The sequence below is a fragment of the Taudactylus pleione genome, unplaced genomic scaffold (genome assembly GCF_031769625.1).
Source record: "Taudactylus pleione unplaced genomic scaffold, aTauple2 ptg000335l, whole genome shotgun sequence".
In the NCBI taxonomy this organism is placed as follows: domain Eukaryota; kingdom Metazoa; phylum Chordata; class Amphibia; order Anura; family Myobatrachidae; genus Taudactylus; species Taudactylus pleione.
Genome location: NW_028284736.1, coordinates 86125 through 106527, shown reverse-complemented (window position 1 = coordinate 106527; position 20403 = coordinate 86125). Strand labels below are relative to the sequence as shown.

The 20403-nt window shown below is 45.3% G+C and overlaps 1 protein-coding gene across 1 annotated transcript in view; it reads right to left on the bottom strand.

Moving 5' to 3' along the window:
• The window catches only part of LOC148508904 (neurabin-1-like), a gene marked incomplete at its 5' end in the record, with an annotated part of 141170 nt that overhangs the window by 52816 nt on the left and 67951 nt on the right, over positions 1-20403 (bottom strand). The window contains 3 exons of the mRNA XM_088443851.1: positions 3033-3262; positions 7052-7105; positions 19591-19743. Of these exons, the coding sequence (XP_088299977.1) occupies positions 3033-3262; positions 7052-7105; positions 19591-19743 (437 nt within the window). The remainder of the gene's footprint in view (positions 1-3032; positions 3263-7051; positions 7106-19590; positions 19744-20403) is intronic.

Sequence of the window (20403 nt, the reverse complement as noted above, 5' to 3'; positions counted from 1 at the left end):
ATACATCTCCAATGGTTGGTTGACTGGGCATGCGTTGAAGCTGCAGTGTGCTGCGATGCATGTCGGAAAAGCCGCAGCCTGATTAGGGGCAGGGGCGGAGATGGCCTGTGTCCCACAAAACGGGGCATGTTGGCTCCATCTACTGAGCGTGCTGAGAATTTCCTGGCCCCGGTAGAGGGGTTCCGGTGGTCATTCTGAGTAAGCTTAGGCTTACTTAGATAGCCGATGGTTATCTGATGCTGCGTTCTCAGACACAGCAGATCACAGAAGTCGGTCCGGATGTGTCTATTTACACAAGAAGCCCTCCATCAGGGATGCTAACAGAGTACAACCCTAAATCAGGCCACTATATTCTCTATTTTATATAAGGATAGAGGCACAACAACTGACAAACAACTATTTCCAAATTAATTAAATGCAATATATAAAATAAAATCTTCAGCTAAAGTTATACTTTCCTATTTGTTAGTGCACATGTTTGTGGGCCCCCGATCTCATCCAGCACAGACACATACAGGCACAAGTGGTCAATTTTGCTAACAGAAGCTCCTCTCTGGCACTTTTTGCTGCTTAGATAAACTCTCTGTTATAGAGAGTCTCATTATGAAGGGCAAAAGGGATGAGGCACCCCACTAAATGATTTTGGTGATTGGGGCTGATGTTGAGTTGGAGCGCACGTGCATCCAATAAATAATTGCTAAAACAAAGGTGCACACCTCCGAGTCTGAGGCGTCTCAAGTTGCACCCAGCTCTCTACCAGTAGCTCCTCCACCAGCTTTCCGCCAGTCGTACCCAAGAAAAGGTCAACAATTGTTTTGATAAGGTTTTATTTGAATTCAAGAAAAAACACATACAGTGCATACATAATGCAGCAAGTATAATCTTCTTTCTTGAGTACGAATGAAAATAGCAGAAAAATTATTTAAAGAATAGGCCCCAACAATATTGACTTCCCAATAAGGCTAGCTATTGCTTGTGACCCTCATAATCACCATAATAATCGTGTATTTGCACGAAATCTTTGGCACTCGTAATTAATAATGGGGAAGATATTTTAAACCTTTTAAAGAGTGGAGAAGTTGGCCAATAGCAACCAATTAGCTTTTACTTATCGTTTTAAAGAATGTACTTGATAAATGGTAGCTAGCAGATGATTGGTTGTATAGGTCAGCACTCCACCTGTCCACTTCTTCACTATTTAGAAGGTTTAATAAATTTCACTCATAGATAGGGCCGTATTCAATTAGGCAGCGAAAAGTCGGAATCGGCGATAAATTATTTCCGATGATGTCATTTTCGCATGTTTTAATTATCCCCATATTCAATTACAAAGACTTTTCACCGGTGCGAAAAGTCTTTGTAAAAAAACAGGGATAAGTTTTCGCCATGTTTTACATGGCGAAAAAAAAGTGCAGAATTGGGGTTTAGGGGTGCAGGCTTAAAAAAAATAGCCTGCACCCCTGGGAATGTAATTAAAAAATAAACTGTTTAAAAAAAAATAAAAAATTCGAGACACCCCAAAAAATTTACTTTAATTTTGGGAGTTAAAATAATAATAATAATAATAATTAGGGAACACACTTCTAAAATAGCCAAATTAAATCCAGAGGGGTTCCCAAGTATGCGGCAGGTGTTTTCTTCATTGCGGGAGTAGCGGCAGGTGCATTTTTGCTGAATTTTTAAAAATCATTTTAGGGACTTAAAAATATGCATACCCCCATTTTCATGTACCCCAAATTTGATAAGATTTTTTTTTTGGTAAAAAAAAAGTATTCCTAAGAGCTATTCTTCACCCCTTCTTCATAGCCGCAAATATGCACCTGCCGCGGCTATTAGAAACCCTGACTTCCTTCAGCAGGTAAAATTGGGGTACCCATAGTGATCCCCCATGTCTAGACATCTTTAGGGGGGGGTCCCTGGAATATTTCCTGAAAATTCCTGTTTTCTGGCGATACTTACCTTTACGCTGGCTCCCGTTTTCGTTGATTTCTAATTGAATACGGGGATTAATCGGGCACGCGTCCGATACTTTATCCCTGGAAAACCTGCGATGTGGAGCGAAAAGTCCAGCACGGACTTTTCGCTCCCATATTGAATACCCCCCATAGTGACAGGCGTATCTGCATTTCCTTAAGGATCTGCCCCTGGGCCTGATACAGCAAGGGACGCAGTTGCTTATACACACGCAATTGACCGATTAATTTGCACTGCGCATGCGTAGCCAGACTCTGTGATCGGGAAAGCGATTGCAGACGGACGTGAACCCCTTAATGTTAGGGATGCCGGTATAGAGGAGCTGGCCCGGAGCTTAATCATATATTTGCAAATGTATGCAACTAATACCTCTGAATTTCTATTATCATGTAGGATTCAAGTATTCTTGCTGATATTTCTGCAGTATGCTGGAGGGAATACCCTTTTTTTCTGTGGTTCAGTGTAAACCCCGCCCTTTACAAGCACCTGTGCAATATCATTAAGCTGATGTGAGCGACCACCATACTTTTTTTTGCATTTCTGTTTACCTGTCAGATCAATACCAGACCCGATACTCTGACATTTATATGGAGGCTCGAAAGCAGAGTATTGTATATTGAGTAGTGCGGACGAGTTGGGTACGTGATGCTGGCGCTCGGGATCCCGGATGTCAGAAACCCGACGCCGGCCTCACGACAGGATTAGGATACCAAGATGGAGGGTTAGGATAAGTATCCTAACCCACCCCTCTTCCTACTCCTAACTCTCCCTCCCCGCTGCCTAAATCTAACCCTTCTCCCCTAGTTCCTAAACGTAACCCTCCCTCCTTAGTGCCTAACCCTAACCCTCCCCCTAGTGCCACTACTTACCGTTGGGATTCCGGCACCGGCATTTTGAGCGCCGGCATCCCGACAGCCAGGATTATGACTATATCCTGTGTGAACAAATGGCAGGGTCCCAAAGCAGGTATCACTTCCTGTTTAAATCCCACCCAATTAAAGTTTACTATATATAAGTAAAGTGAATGACCCTTACATTGAAGTATTACAATTTCTTACTTTTGTTGGAAATCCTTGATTAACTTCTTGGCCTTGTTGTACTTCTTCTCCAGGGCCTGGTACTGGCTCTGCGTCTCCTTCAGGTGCTCGTTCACAGTATGGCACAAGGTTTGAGCTTCGATCCAGTAACTTTCAAGCTTCATCATCCTATCCTTGTTCTCCTCAATGTTCTGCTGCAGCTGGTTCTTCTCAAGCTCCCACCTCACTTTCTCATTCTCGGCGGATTGTAGCTGAGCGATGGGGAGAAACCATTAGAAGGGTACAGTTATTAATAATGGTATTTAACCACACCGGCCATGCAATCTGCTATCAGGGTAAATACGATGAATAAGAAGGTTCCCATTCAGAATTCATCAGCCAGATGTAACTCCAATTCAAATTTTGGGGGAGCATTATTTGATCACCTTTAAAAGTCAGACATTTGTACACGCAGAATGAGCTACGTCTGATAAGTGTAATACAGGGAGGATGCACAGATTAGCGAAGCCTGATCCTGATTGTCCAATCAGCCCACACACATAGCAAAACAATTTATTTTCAAGGACAGGGAGATGACAAGGATCAAACGTGGGATGTGCATATATCCGTTTAGTTAAGAATATTTGCATGCCGCACACATAATTAACAATTGTTAGATTTCTACTCAGATGATATTATTTTAAAAAAAGAAACGCAGGTGTACAGGCAACTTAAGCTGCAGCAAATATAGAATGCGTTTCACTCAAATTACAATGGAATAACATGTATAAGATAAACTTTGTCTGTTGTTGAACAAAATGAAATGTCTTTGGCCCTGATTCAGAGCTGAACGCTCGCTCTGAATCAGGGCCGTCCTATTTAAATGTGGAGCGGCCTTATGGACGCTCGCATAGCTGTGGATTACCACCCACAGCTTATGCGAGCATCCATGATGATGGTCGCGATGGTCTTGACCATCGGGCTTGCGACGAGACCCTGCGGTAGGGTCTCGCTGCCGCAAGCCCAGGAGTGATTTTGGCTCTATCAGAGCCAAAGTCAGTCCCACTGATATCATTACTGATGTCAGTGGGGCCGGACTCAGACGGTAGGCGTTCCCATGGGAACGCCTCCGTCTGGCCGCCACGCCCCCGGCACGCCCACCAAAAGGGGCGTGCTGTCAGTCACCATCGACAGCACGCCCCCTTTGGTGCGAGACCCCGAGCGACGTATTTCTCGTCGCTCGCTGGGTCTCGCGCATGCGCACGACGGAGCTCCCTCCGTCGTGCGCATGCGCATTTTCACAACATCGACCCGCTTGCGAGCGAACTTTGCTCGCGAGCGGGTCTGAATGACCCCCTTTGCCTCTTACTTTTTCTGCTGGAAGGAGCGTGGGCTACATTAAGCCATTGCCTTATATAGAGTATATAAAGTGAGCCGGACAGGTAATAAATGGCCGTTGACCATCAATGCTTAACAACTATATATGGTTTGCCACTGATGGTTGATGGTTTTGCCATCGATGGTGGAGATATGATGGTTCTCCACTACTGATGACAGACAGGTTGCAGATTTTTTTTTCCCCCTCCTCGGTGCTGGGGGCATGGAGCTTAGCCCCACCTCTTTCCCTGATTGGCCCATTGTCTGCCATTCCTTAGAGAAATGAAGTCCATCGATAGGTGCAAACCATCTATGCTCCCTTTGATGGCCTCATGTCATCAATGTTAAACACTGATGGCACCATCGATGGTGACCATTGATTGTTAAACCCACTGATGGCAATCCCTGCTGCCAGGTCCTATGAAGTTATTTTATTACTTTGATAAGCACTATGAGAGCCAGCTTTCCTCTCTCTGCCCACTGGCTGCCTCCAGACCACACATAAGAGAGGCAGGACATGTAAGGAAAGTTGGTCTGGTAGTCTGGAGGCTTGGAAGGTAAGTCCGGCTGTCACAGTAGAGTGCTGTCTCCTGGGCCACCTTTCTCCATATCTCCCAGCTCTTCTGATGTGGGATCTGGGGAAAGCCTACTGTCCCGCTAGCCCTTTCAATAAAATACTCTGCACTGGGTGAACGGGATTCTGGAGGAACGCTTTTCTTTTTTACTTTCTGCAAACATAACATTAAAGGACCTGGTGACAGTGTCACTTTATGTATAGTAGCAACTCAGCTTATTGACTTACACTACCAGTCAGAAGTTTTAGAATACTCCAATGTTTCCATTCAATTGATCGCCCAATATATCTGTCAGTGTGTACTCAGTTCAACAGCTGTTGCAGCAATAAGAAAGAAACCACCAGCAGACTACCAGGGCCTTAACTACGGTAGTGTTAACTTTGCCATGGCACAGGGCACCGCAGGGCAGGGGTTGCTGTTTGGGCCTGTCAATTTTCTGTTTATTATCATTTTCACTTGTAGCTTCCTCTTCTTTTATCCCCAGCATCTCCTGGCCTCCACTATCTCTTCCCTGGCCCTTCCCCATGAGGCCATGGCCCTTTTTCAGGTGTGATTCTTATGTCCCTATTTGAAAAATAATGGGAGGGGGGCGCTAATGCTCTTTCTGGCACAGGGCACTAAAAAGTCTAGTTACAGCTCTGCAGACTACTAAAGTCTGGAAGAAGGTCTTATGGACTCATGAAGTTTTTAGTTCATCACAAGGGTTTTTCCTACATTAAGATCAGGTCAATGGCTGGGGAGGCACACATTTATAAAATCACAGTTTTTATATCAAAACTCTGGAGCATGACAGGGAGTATGATAGGGGAGGGAGTATGACAGGGGAGGCTCTGCCTCACCTGTCTACCCTGACTGCACATCCCCGATCAAGATAATGATCCAATATATACTCCCTGGCTATGGGCCTGATTCAGAGATGTTCAGAAACCTGATGGTTTACATACATACATCTCCAATGGTTGCTGAATGCTCACGATCTGTACTATGCATGTGCCGAACTGTATCTGCGACGACGGTCGCAGTGCTCCCTAAGCCGCAGCATGATGATAGACTTACACCCCATGGAGCTGGTTTGGGATGAACAGGGCAGAAAGGTGAAAGCAAAGCAACCTACAAGTGCAACACATCTGTGGGAACTTCTGCAACACTGATGGGAAGAACTTCCTGAAGCTGGCCACACACTAGACCAACTTACATCCAACCATCCAACTAGTTGATTGGTTGGAATGAAAATCTGGTAACGTATGGGATGATGATGATCAGTAAATGATGATCAGTAATTTGCTCCTAAATGCCAGAAAGCAGATGAAGATGGACGTTCAGACAAGTTTGTTAAATGTTTGATCTAAACAATTTGTTCAAACTACAGTTTTTGTCCATTTTCCGACGTTTGAGAGTAAATTGCTGATTGTCATTTGCTTTGATTCCTTACCAGATTTTCATTCCAACCAATCAACTAGCTGGCTGGTTGGACAGATAATCTTTAGATGTGTGGCCAGCTTTAGAGTTCCATTGAAGAAAGATTACTACGAGCGTGTTCGGCGGTTATAGCTGCAACATGTGGTCACTTTGCGGAGTCACAAATTTAGATACAATTGTGTTACATAAAAGCCTGTTGTTCATCAATGATTTAAGTAAATACAGTCCCATCAATTCACTGGGATTGTCCCTAATAGCAAAATTGCTGCCTGGATAACAGGTGTATTATGTATTACAAACAATGCATTCCATATGTAAAGACATATAATAGATTTGTGATTATATATATTACCATGACAACAAATGTCCTATATAATAAAGTCTTTGCTGTATTATTTTGAACAACCCAGGACTAGGACCATGCAGTTTTTGCGGTTCTGCAACTGGTGTTAACAAAAAATGTCTCCGGAAATTGAACATATTCTCCATTTGCAGTGAGGAGGCAGAAATAATGACTAGATGTTTAGATGTCAATACTCCAATTTGTGCTATTGCTGTGCTGAGCCATTAGACTGTTCACCACCGCCCCCCCTGCTCCCCACAGTCACATAGCCGGCTGCAGGGAGACAATGTCATGAAACACGCCAGCCCCCTGTTCTGATACAAAGGAAGCGCATCCCCCTGTCTTACCTTTGTTTTTAGCTTCTGAATCTCGGCTTCAGTCACTGCATGCTTAATCTGCAGCTGGGAGAAGGGGAAAAAACACAACACGAAATGAGCAACAGTTATTAGTCCTCGGTGTATGTGAAGACGGACGCAGGCAGATAACACCACGGACTGTGCATAAGAAAACGCTGCAGTGCAGTAGGTTGTAAATTAAAATATCTCACTGCAAAATTCCCCACCTCCCCCAAAACATAGCGTCGCTTCTCTATTACACAGCAGTCTATTACACTGCCCAGCAATGGCCATTTCAGATATGAATGTGACAGTATCAAGTGACATCCATTCTGCCCCAAGATCAAACAACAACATAAACATCTTCAGGTGGCACTGAGCCTGGCAATATGAGTCATCCCTCTGTTATATAACACAGTAGTCGTTTAACACTTCCATCGCTGCAGTCGTATTTGTGTCTATAGGAAAGGTTCCTGGACTGCACACCCTAAATATATATATAAAATGAGAGGTGCTACCTGATGAGACTAATTGCAGAAACAGACAAATCTCAGGTGCACAACTCCAAATTACTGATAATATATGAATGCAAGTTATAGACTGTAGTGCAACTTTGGTTCATTTTTGGGGCGTGGGTCCCCCTGGATTGCTTTGGTTGATCTGTTTCAGGGCACCGCATTATAACGCATTTTTCTTTAATAACAAATTTAACCCTTCACTGTTTGTTTATTATACATGTACTTCACTTTTTTATTTTCATCCTTTATATGCAGCTGTGGCTGCTCTTAACTATTTCTTTTACACTGAACTTTTCTTACTATGGCGGTGCCCTGGGGCGGCTTAGCTGGGCTAGTTTGGGGGTGTCCTGTTCTCTGGATTTGCACCCTAGTATGTTAGGGACCTACCCTAAAGAGGTTACCTGGATATGGTGGGTAGGCCCATAACCTTGGCCATGATTATGCTAAAAACCTCTATTGATTGCAAAATTTTAATGCATTTATATATTATCAGTAATTTGGAGTTGTGCACCTGAGTTTTGTCTGTTTCTGTATCTGTGTCTATTCCAGAGACGATTCCTTACGGCAGAGGATCCCAAAAGCAGTCCTTCAAGACTCCCTTACAGTTTAGGTTTTAGAGATATCCATGGTTGAGCACAGGTGGTTAAATCCAATTGACTGTGGTACTAATTAAGTCACCTGCGGTCAAGCATGGATATCCTTAAAACCTGGACTGTTAGGGTGCCTTTAGGACAGAGGCCCTGATTCAGAGCCGCTCGCTGCCACTGCCCGCACGCTGGGTTTGTGGCCATTTTTTTTTTTGGTTCTCCGGCCACTCACAAAGCTGTGGGAGCCCATCCACTGCTTGTGCGAGCGGCAAGGAGACCATCGCGATAATCGCGACCATCGACCTTGCGACGAGACCTACGGTAGAGTCTAGGCTGCCGCAAGGCCGAGTGGACTTCCTGCTCTAATAGAGCAGGAAGTCCACTACTGACATCAGTAGTGATGTCAGTAAGACCTCCCTACAACTAAGGGAACGCCTATGTTTGTCCAGCCACCCCCCCTACCCGCCCACAAAACAGGGCGAGCTGTCACTCACCATCGACAGCCGCCCCGTCTTGTTGCGAGCCCCGTAGCGACTGAACTTCAGTCGCTCGGCGGGGCTCGCACATGCCAGACACGGCGCATGCGCAGTGCAAAAACATCAGTCCGCATGTGAACGCACAGCGCTTGCGAGTGCTCTGAATCAGGGCCTGAGTTTGGGAACCTCTGCCTTACAGACATGCTGCACCCAATATATAACAATAAGGGCCACATGTAATAACCGGCGATTTGCGGGAGCTAACACGATTCCGGCCAGTTTCCGGATAGTCATTAGATTTAAAGCAGCAATTCATTTAAAGCCAGAACCAGGTTGCTTTTGCCTTTAAACTTCTTGCTGCTCTAAATCTATCTTGCCGGAATCTCGCCAGCCCCTGCAAATCGCTGGCTATTACATTTGTCCCTCAATGTCGGTATTAAGAAATATCATAAACAGCAACAGTATTATACAGTTAAACTGATCCGTGTCATTTGACTTGGAATTACCAAAAATAAAGTGATTCTGCACTACAGCTCAACACTCAGCAAGCTAGTTATATTGGATGGTATATAGGCTTCCCTTAAATCGCGTTTTTAGCTCATGCATTGCAAGGGGTTTCTCACCCCAGTGCTGAGGCCATTTCCAATGTTTGCGTCACATCCTAACATCCATAGCACTGTTTTATTTTAAGAACTAGCAACAAAAATGATACGGTATATAATAGCTCTGAAGACTTTGTACTTATAGAAAATACCATTATAGGGCCTGATTCAGACCCACTCTCGAGCGGCTGTCCGCTCGCAAGTGGGTCGATGTTCTGCACTGAGCATGCGCACGACGGAGGGAGCTCCGTCGTGCGCATGCGCCAGACGCGACGAGCGAAGGACTTTCCTTCGCTCTTTGTGTCTGATTAAAGGGGGCGTGCTGTCGATGTTGATTGACAGCACGCCCCCTTTGGTGGGCGTGCCGGGGGCGTGCCTCCCTGACGGGGGCGTTCCTAAGGGAACGCCTACCGTCAGAAGCCGGCCCACTGACATCACTAGTGATGTCAGTGGGAGTGATTTTGGCTCTGATAGAGTCACAAAATGAGTGTAAATCAACATATTTACACCCATATGCAGAGCTGTACATATGTACAGGACGTGTCCAGCTTTGTGTCAGCAGCATATGCACCAGGTCTACACCAAATCATCATCACTGGTGTGTATTTGCACTTGTCCTGCTAACAGGAGTACATGCGTGTTTATGTAAGTCTGCATAAGCCGCATTTCAGCGAACACGCACTTAATGTATTCGCCCTGTGTTTGCACGCCACTTCCCTCGCCTGTTACACCTCTCTAGTCACAATGAGGTACCAGGTACGCACACACCTGCACTGGCGCACATGTGTGTATTCTCTTAGTGGCTTCTTCAGAACGAAGATCGATTAAGTATCGATCTCCAAATGAATCAAGCAGATACGGACTCATTTCTCCTAAAGTCGCCGGAGCCAACAATGTTGCAAGAAAATAAAAGTAAAGATATGATTATGTAAAGTGATGGGCGTGTGGAATGTAAAATAGTTGGAAGATCTTTATTCTTCTTACAGGAATATCCCTTTGTACATATATAACACAGCATTAAGCCTAACAATGAGCAAAACTTACCAGGCAAGTATGAATTATACTGCCAAACTGCACATTATATTATATCCAGCCTTTGCCCATCACTTTATACTAGGGATGTGCAGGCTCAGATAGGTTCGAGTTTGCACGCTGAGTTCGGATTTTTCCCTCCAAAAAAACGGAACTCAGAAAGAGACAAAACGTCATCTTGCATGGACGAACATCATCATTCCTGGACAAAAGGTCCAGGTATGGGAACGCAGGCACAGGATGTTAAACGCCCTCGAAATAGCCAAGACATGCCTGCGCTTATAGCCGATACTCCCCCCGTTGCCTCCCACAAAGGCTCTCTGCCTGTCAATCACACTGCAAATAAAGAATCGCAGCGTGCGACTACAGTAATGTACCTCAACACATGCGCAGTGCGAAAAAAATAATCACACTACTTGTGAAAACATCGGCACAGTGTACAAGTCTGAAGCAGGCCCAGTGGGCCTGCATCAGAGATGTATGCTAATTCACCGCCTCTGTGTCTTAGGGCCTGATTCAGAGCCGCTCGTAAGCGGCCGCTCGTTCGCTCCGAGCGATGTTCGCACAACTGCGCATGCGTATGGGTTGTATTACGCATGCGCGAACCAGTCATTGCGGTCGGAAATTGTGTGCGCGCAAAATAGCGAATGCCTGCTAATTTGAGTGACAGAATGAGGCATTTGTGGGTGGTAACAGGGCAAGGTGCTTGAAAACGGGGAGTGGAGATCCGAACGCAGGCGTGCCAAAAGGTCAAAACGGGCGTTTTAAGGGTGTGCATAATTAACAAAGCAGCGTCATCGACCACGTCACTTGGCTCTCTTTTAGCCTGAACTGTTCGCATGATTGCGGTAGGAAAATCCAACCACAAGCACTGCGAGCAGTTCATATGCCTTTCGATGTACTCGATTAATCTAATAGCGGAGATGACGTAGGATGCGAGCGGCCAGGGGGCGTTTTTTACAAAATAGCGAGCGCATGTTTCGTTCGCTCGTTCAGACATAGAGGCGTCAACAGACCGCAAAGAGCGAGTGCTCTATTTAAATATCCGGACCCTTTTTCTGAACGAGAGAGCGCAAATAGCGTCCGGCTCTGAATCAGGCCCTTAGTACGCAGCGGCTGTGCGAAATTTTGCAAAAGCCGCAGGAGGCGGTTTAAGTAAAAAGAAGCCCACTGCCGGTTTCCCTGATCCGCTGCTGTGTCCAAAGATGCAGCCATCGGATCAACTACATGGATGTCCAGATAGGGCCTGTGAAGCTGCGTCCAAGGATGCTGCTACTGGCTTCGGCACGCCCAGTATACAGGGACAAAACCCCCCCGGTTTCTGGAACGCTCCCCATCGCCACCCCCAAACGCCAGCCACATATCAATCCTGCTGCGGCTTGTGGGGTACAACGACCAACATGGCAGGACCTGAGCTGCACGTGCGCAAAGCGGCTCCTCTGCATGCGCAGTTCATTAAACATCGGAAAATTATGTAAGTCTCTGAATCTGACCCAATATCTCCACAGAATTCAAAAGGGGAGAAATTCCCCATATGGGGATAGCATGTAGTCATTATGTCGGCATTCAGAATGTCAGCATGGGCAAAATGTCTACAGTCAAAATGTCGAATTTCACAATGTGGACATTTCACATGTCGAGAGTCAGTTTTAGTGTTAGGGTTAGGCTGGGGTTACGGGTAGGATTAGGCAGAGGTTAGTGTTAAGGTTAGGCAGTGGTTAGTGTTGGGGTTAGGCTGAGGTAATGCTAGGGTTAGGCAGCAGTTAGTGTTAGGCTGGGGTAATAGTAGGATTAGGCAGAGGTTAGTGTTAAGGTTAGGCAGCGGTCAAAGTTAGGCTGGGGTTACAGGTACGGTTAGGCAGAGGTTAGTGTTAAGGTTAGGCAGCGGTTATTGTTAGGCTGGAGTAATGGTAGGGTTAGGCAGCGGTTAGTGTTAAGGTTAGGCAGTGGTTAGTGTTGAGGTTAGGCTGGGGTAATGGTAGGGTTAGGCAGCAGTTAGTGTTAGGCTGGGGTAATAGTAGGATTAGGCAGAGGTTAGTGTTAAGGTTAGGCAGCGGTTATTGTTAGGGTTAGGCTGGGGTAATGGTAGGGTTAGGTAGCGGTTAGTGTTAAGGTTAGGCAGTGGTTAGTGTTGGGGTTAGGCTGGGGTAATGCTAGGGTTAGGCAGCAGTTAGTGTTAGGCTGGGGTAATAGTAGGATTAGGCAAGGATTAGTGTTAAGGTTAGGCAGCGGTCAAAGTTAGGCTGGGGTTACAGGTACGGTTAGGCAGAGGTTAGTGTTAAGGTTAGGCAGCGGTTATTGTTAGGGTTAGGCTGGGGTAATGGTAGGGTTAGGCAGCGGTTAGTGTTAGGGTTAGGCAACGGTCAGGGTTAGGCTGGGGTTACAGGTAGGGTTAGGTAGCAGTTAGTGTTAGGCAGCGGTTAGTGTTAGGCTGGGGTAATGGTAGGGTTAGGCAGCAGTTAGTGTTAGGGATAGGCAGCGGCCAGGGTTAGGCTGGGGTTACGGGTAGGGTTAGGCAGAAGTTAGTGTTAAGGTTAGGCAGCGGTTAGTGTTAGGCTGGGGCAAGGGTAGGGATAGGCAGCAGTTAGGGTTAGGCAGCAGTAAGGGTTAGGCTGGGGTTACGGTAGGGTTAGGCACCGGTTAGGGTTAGTTAGCGGTTAGGGTTAGGCTGGGGTAAGGATAGGGTTAGGCACCGGTTAGTGTTAAGGTTAGGCAGTGTTTAGAGTTTGGGTTAGGCTGGGGTAAGGATAGGGTTAGGTTGAGGTTAGTGTTAGGGATAGGTAGGTTTAGACAGTGGTTAGGGATAGGCTGCGGTTAGGGAGCGGTTAGGGTTACGGTGAGGCAGCAGTTAGGGTTAGGCTGAGGTAAGGTTTAGGCTGGGGTAAGGGTTAGGCTGGGGTTATTGCAGCTTGGTTTTGCCTTTAAAATGATTGCTGCTTTAAAAACATAGGAACACTCGCATGTATTTCCACAGCGGAAAAAGCTTGCGCCCTATTGCATAAGCCCCATAGTTTGAACACATAATAAAATAACTATAACACCCACTGTAAAAACATAACTGCACATATAGAATACACTCCATAGTGTTTTATGTACCTAGTACTGTATCTCTAGTTTCTGATGAATTGTATTATCATTGACCCAAAGTAAATTTTCTAGATCACAAAGCGTTTAGTACGAGGGCTGATTGAAAAGTAATGAGACAATTTTTTTTATTCAGAATCAGATGACTCCACAGGATCTGAACATTTTTTCTTTTTCAAAGTAGCGTCCTTCATATTCAATACATTTTTTGCAGCGTTTCAGCAACGATTCAGAGACGCGCAGTAGACGGTTTGTGACATCACTTGTGGTGTTGCAGTTGTGGCATTTTTCACGTTATCATCTGTTGACAACTTCTTTCCACGCAGTTGTTTTTTCAGGGTTGGGAATGGCCAGAAATCACAGGACGCTAAATCCGGGGTATATGGAGGGTGTTCCAGTGCTGTCCCATTAATTTCAGTCAGTACTGCCAATGCAACAACAGCAACATGTGGTCGGGCATTGTCTTGGAGCAAAAAGCAAAAGCCACTGTTTCTTCAGCAAATGTGGTCTTTTTTTCCTCATGGCTCCACGCAAATGGGTTTTTAGGACGTGTGCATAGTAGTCACCATTGTCTATTCACGAGGTACTCAGGGCTGTAGGATCATACCGTGCGCATCAAAGAACAGCAGAAGCATGACCCACACCAAAGGAATCACACAGAATTTTTTGGGCGGAGGCGAATTTGCGTGTTTCCACTGGACTGTTGTTTGGATTCCGGATCATAATGACAAATCCAGGATTCGACACACATCGCAATCGATGTCAGGAAATCGGGTAACTTCCAGGATTCGACACACATCGCAATAGATGTCAGGAAATCGGGTAACTTCTCCGACATTCGAACGGTGTTCTTTCACGATTCAACTCTCAGTCGCATCTGGCACACACCTGATGCATTTTCAGTTCCTTTGTCACAATATGCTGAACCCCTTGGAATGAGATGCCAAGTGAAGGCGAAAGTGCGCATAAAGTTAAACTTCTGTCATTTCGCAACATCTCCGCAGGTTTGGCAATGTTGACATCTGTAACCGTGGTGGATGGTCTCCCAGAATGTGCTTCATCAGTCTTTCGCATATTACCCTCTTTGAAGTGCTTCCACCACCGAAATACTGCAGCACGGCTAATTGTTTCTCCACCATATGCTTGTCGTAACATTTCATGAGTTTCATTTCCGCTTTTTCCAGGTTTAACACAAAATTCAATCACACACGTCTGAGGTAATCTCACAGACACGTCTTCCTCATCCGCCATGACGAAACGTACGATGATCTTCCGCTCGCTGTGATTAAACAAAGACGACTACGGCAGTACAACTGCAGGTTCAGAGTTCAGACACATCGATGTATGAGCTTCACAATAACCAGCATGGCCACGCCTGCTGCGACCACGTGCTGTGTTTAAACCGCTTGACGCCTCCATACTGCCCCTCGAAAAATCAGACCCAATACGTTAAAACCATTTTCTCCTGGTCTGACATGAAGAAAACTTTTTGCCTGTTTTTTGGCGAAAACGGACCATTTCATCAGGTTTGCTTTAGAAAATTGCCCGTTTTTGCCACTAGTTGAATACGGCCCTTAGTCGGAGTTGCAACAATCAGCAAAGGCATGTGACAGACGGTCAGCTCAGTTGTATTTACTCATAGACACTTCAATTTCCTGGCATATTATTTCGCTCAATAATACATACGCTCTGATATATGTTATCGTCCTAAATCAGGTTAACCTGCAGCTTAAAATATATCATGGTTGGAAACATTTACCTAGTTGTAATTATATAATGTTCTTTCATATGAGAACAGTCTGCATTTATTTAGGCCAACATGATCTTCTGAAACTGTAGGTCTAGTTTAGTTTTCTGTGTAGGTGGTAAAACAAAACCGCGCCAACACGCTGTGCAAATAACATTATAAACTGTTACAGCTGCATAATGAATAGGACCCGGCACGTGAGCTAACTGCAGCTAAGACCTAATAGTCCCCTAGTAAGACGGCTGTGTCCATGTGCTGTTATCATTGCCAGATATTCCTGTCCATGAATCTGATCGTTCCTGGGCTCTCCTGTGTTTTATGGAAAGTAACACAGTCATATGTGCATGTTGCCTGAAAGAACTTTATAATTATAGTATTTATATGTACTTTTGAATTTAATACTTGGGAACGGTACAGAAATGATTTTACGGATAATCTACCCGAGCAATTTTTTTTTTTTTTTGTGAGTCTTGGTGGATACTGAAATACAGTATGTTTTATAATGGACGTCTAACAGAGCGAGACACTGACGCGATGTGTTATATTCCTCCCTGCTGTTATTTAAGATGCTGCTGTCTTTTTTGGGAGCATCTCCAGCAAAGCTTAACAGCGCTTCCCCTCTGCTCTGTCTCTGCGTTCCCTGCAAGTTGTTATCGTGTGCAGTATTAAGCGCCTTTTGTATAAAATACCACAAATGTGACACCTGAATTTAATGTTTTACTTCCCACGAAGAATAGGGCCTGATTCAGCAAGGATGGCTATTGCGATCACAATAGCGATTACGTACACAGTCTCACTGCGAAGATACTGTATGCTAATGAATCGTAATGCCATACGCAGTCTAACATATGGACGCCCACCTTACCTCACACGCATCCGTAATACTTGGCAAGACCGCAAAACCATCGGTAACATCGAGTACGATCAGAGCCTCACGCACACTTGCACAAGCTCTGTCCTTACTCAGGATTTGCTAAACTCAGCGCACGCAGTGGGAGGCAGAGCTGCGTATGGCATCGCAAATGGATAATTTATGCACGCCTCTGTATCTACGTTCAAGCACACTGGCACGCCTGCGTTTTGCTGACTACCCCACGTCACCTCCCCCAAATGGTACTTCCTGTCAATCACTCTGCGATGGGTCTGCGAAGTCACTGCGATCCCTATACTGTAGTACATAGAGCCCAAAGAATATAAGTACCCTGCAAAAGGCTTTAGACAAAGTGTAATCCAGTGTTTATCATCTCCAGTCCTCAAGTACCACAAACAGATCATGTTTTCAGGATTTATGTCTATAGAAACAGGTGGGACGATTACTCACCCAGCAAAATAGATTAACTCACCTGTGCATGAAAACATGACCTGCTGAGGGTTCATGAAGACTGGGGTTGAAAAATACTATTTTAACCTCATATTCCATTTGCAGTCAGAGCTCCGTCACCAGATTGGCACCAATTACGTTTACCCCATAGAGCACAGAAGGCAGTGGCATGTACAGCATGGGTACAGGGTGTGTCGTGCACTCCAGCCCATGAGTTAGGTGGGCCCAGCCATACAGTAACAGTAAGAATGGAAGATTTCTTTAAATACCACCGGGTTGAAGGTCCTGCCGTACTATGGGCCTGATTCAGACCCACTCGCGAGCGGCTGTCCGCTCGCAAGTGGGTCGATGGTGTGCACTGAGCATGCGCACGACGGAGGGAGCTCCGTCGTGCGCATGCGCGAGACGCGACGAGCGAAGGACTTTCCTTCGCTCGTTGTGTCTGATCAAAGGGGGCGTGCTGTCGATGTTGATTGACAGCACGCCCCCTTTGGTGGGCGTGCCGGGGGCGTGCCTCCCAGACGGGGGCGTTCCCAAGGGAACGCCTACCGTCAGAAGCCGGCCCACTGACATCACTAGTGATGTCAGTGGGAGTGATTTTGGCTCTGATAGAGCCAAAATCACTCCGGGCCTTGCGGTTGAGAAACTCAACCGCAGGCTCCGGCTCGCAGTGGCGATGGTCGCGATGGTCAAGACCATCGCGACCATCAACCTGCACGCTCGTATAGGCTGTGGGTGGTGACCCACAGCTATACGAGCGTCCAGGAGGACGCTCCGTAATTATGGAGGTGGGCCCTGATTCAGAGCGAGCGCTCTGGTCAGAGCGTCCGGCTCTGAATCAGGGCCTATATCCCCCATACTGAAGGTTTGTATTAAACCTTCCATATGGGGGGCTATAGTATGGCACCTTGGTATTATTTATTTTCTGGGTTCAAGTTTATGCACAATAATTAGGGCATGCAGCTTGTACAGTTGTATCGCCCTTTGTCCCCAGCGGGTCTCCATCGGGACCATTTAACCATCAATCCTGCTGTGCACGACGCATGCACTTACTTCCTTTTCTAGAGGAAATTTGGGCCTCATTCAGATGTGGACGCAATGCAGATATTGACGCAGATTGAGCGATTGTTAGCCACTACACATGAGCGAAAGCCGCACTGCGACTGAATTGCGATTATGCTCACACAGAGGATTCACTGGTAAAGTGAGTGACAGGTAGTCAGCGTTTGGTGGAGGTAACAGGGGGTGGTTAGAAAAATGCAGGCGTGTCGGACTGTTTAAACACAGTTTTCAGGGCGTGCTTAAATTAGCCACTGCGTTCTTACTGGCAGCAGGAGAGCCCCCTGCGTGTCTGGGCAGGAGAGCCCTCTTCATGTCTGGAGATCCGCTGTGTCTGCGACAGCTTTAGACTTATTCAGAGGGTTGATGGGTTTCTGATCTGCGTTCTATGTTTCCGGTTATGTGTGTGAGCGGCGGATGTGAGATGTTTTCAGTGGGTGCCTCTAAGCACTGGACGGCGAGTGGCTCATTATTATCTTTTCACAACTGACGATCCGTGAGAGATCGACGGTATTTGCGTCCACATCTGAAACAGACCCTTTGATTGCAATATGAAACTGCCCTGACCTCATTGTAAACTAGGCTTAGGCAACCAGTGTCTCGCTGAATATTATGAAACTACAAGTTCCAGCATGCCTTATCCGCCTGCTGCACACAGTATCCATGACTGTAGAGTCATATGTTACCTACACACGCTGTAAACCCATCTTGTATGACTGTCAACAGAAAGTCATTCCTCAAGCGGACTTATTGATTAGGGCGGATGGTGCGAATGTTATTACAGACATGATATAAAGGTCCGTCACACAACTGCCAGAGCCAGAGTAACACTTCTTCATTCCCAGGACGTAGCAGCGGTTAGCGGAATGAACATACATCTCCCCTGCCAATATACTGTAACCATGTGATTGGGAATATGCTGCAGGAATTGTCTGTGCAGAATGTATTGTAATTAGTGTACTCTCTGTAAATGAGGTTATATATTGCAAGTGCTGTGCATCGTCTATTGTATCTGGGCGTAATACAGTTCTAAAGCACAATACAATACAAAATGAAATGTTATAATAATATCATGTTACAATACAGAATGTAATGGTATTAATACTTTTGTGTTGACAAGAACAGCAGTGAAATGACAGAATTCCCTACCCTATTGAACGTTCATTATAATAGGCTTCTATAGGGGTCACAGCTGTCTATAGTGAAAACATTTCAGGTGACGTATCATTTTGTCCACTAAACACGGCTACGTTGATGCGAGCCAATCCTAATGAAACTTAATGTATGAGGACACATCTATCCAAATAGAGCGAGATGCTTGACGCGATTTCTGTTCTGCGCACTTTCCTTCATTTTGCGTCTTAGTTCTTATATAGGGCGGGAAGCACTGTGGCAGATATTGTGGTCAAACCTCCGAAAAAGAAGTTTTTGGAGGTTTGGCCGCTCACCGCATACGCAACAAGCTCCGGAATGCAATATATAATCCAGGGCGTGTATGCGGTGGGCAACGCCAGCTTTATTTTGTAAGATCTCAGCATATTTCTAATATTATCTTTAGATGGCCTTGCCCAATAGAGGCCTATGGGCTTCTATTTGTGAAACCCCCCCCAGGAGAGATCCAATTGATCCCTCCCAGCACCCACTGAGGCGTGTGCTTCACTCAATGCATGCACAGAAGGACTTCTGGATCATAGACCCGGATGTCCTTCTATAGCAAAGGATAAAGAACCGGGAGAACTGTCCTTTGTGATTTTATTCATGCCTACCATTGTTATTCTTACTGTACTTTGACTGCGCCTACATGCACCCTTCCACTCTCAACTAAGCACGAAATGCCACTCATTCGCCATGGCTAAGATGCAGGGATTCATAAGCGCGCAATGCTACTTAGTCACCTTGGATGAAGAGTCATCTGGCTACTGTAATGTGCATGCACAATAGGAAAAAGTGCACCTCGCAAGGGGCAAAAAAGGCACAAAATACAATAGCGTCCAACTCAACAGAAGCCCCTGGCTGTATAGGACGTCAGTACCCTAATAAGGGTATTATATTCAGCGAATAGGAACAAATACACGCCACACAGTATCTATGGATGATCAAATAAATAATCTATTGTCTGATTTACCTCTTTAAATTTGTGAGCCAGTTTTGTTGCATCCAGATCAGAAGAAAACATTTCATCTCCTTCTGGAAGATCAAACACTTCTATAGCCATCTCTCTTCCTGGGATGACTGGACCGACGTCTTCATCCTCTTCATCTGTAGCGTATTCTCCTGTCTGGGAAAGATGAAGAGTGCTGTCATGTCTCAGGTGATGTTTGGTTACATCAGATGGGCATCTTGGAACTCTGGGTATGATTCAGAGACGGACGTTCTGAAAGCGCGCGCGCTCTCAATCAGGGCGTTTTATTTGTGCGGCCTCCTGGCCGCTTGCTTAGCTGTAGCTTAGCAATAGTCTAACAATAATAATAATAACAAAAAAAGCCTAATAATAATAATAGCATAATAATAATAATAATAATAATAATAATAATAATAGCCTAATAACAATAGCATAATAATAACAATAGCCTTATATTAATAACAGTGAGGTTTGTTACTGCACTTAAAACTCCAAAATAAATGAGGAAATAAAATAAAATATGAAAAACACTAAAGGGTGGAGGAAACGATTTATAGCTGCTGTATGTGGGAATATGCAGAAAAACAGTTCTCTGTACATGTGTGGAATCTGTACATTGGCTAGAAATAAGGGATATATTCCTCCAGCACTGACTCTAAAACAGAAGAATTAATCATCTATTTAAAGGCCCTAATTTGAATTCCAGCCTAAGAGTTTATTGTCAGCAAACAAACAATCGGAAGTGTTTAATAAAATTATTACCGGTATAAGGAATAATTGTGCAGCATGGACACAGAGAGCCGTAACTACACTTTT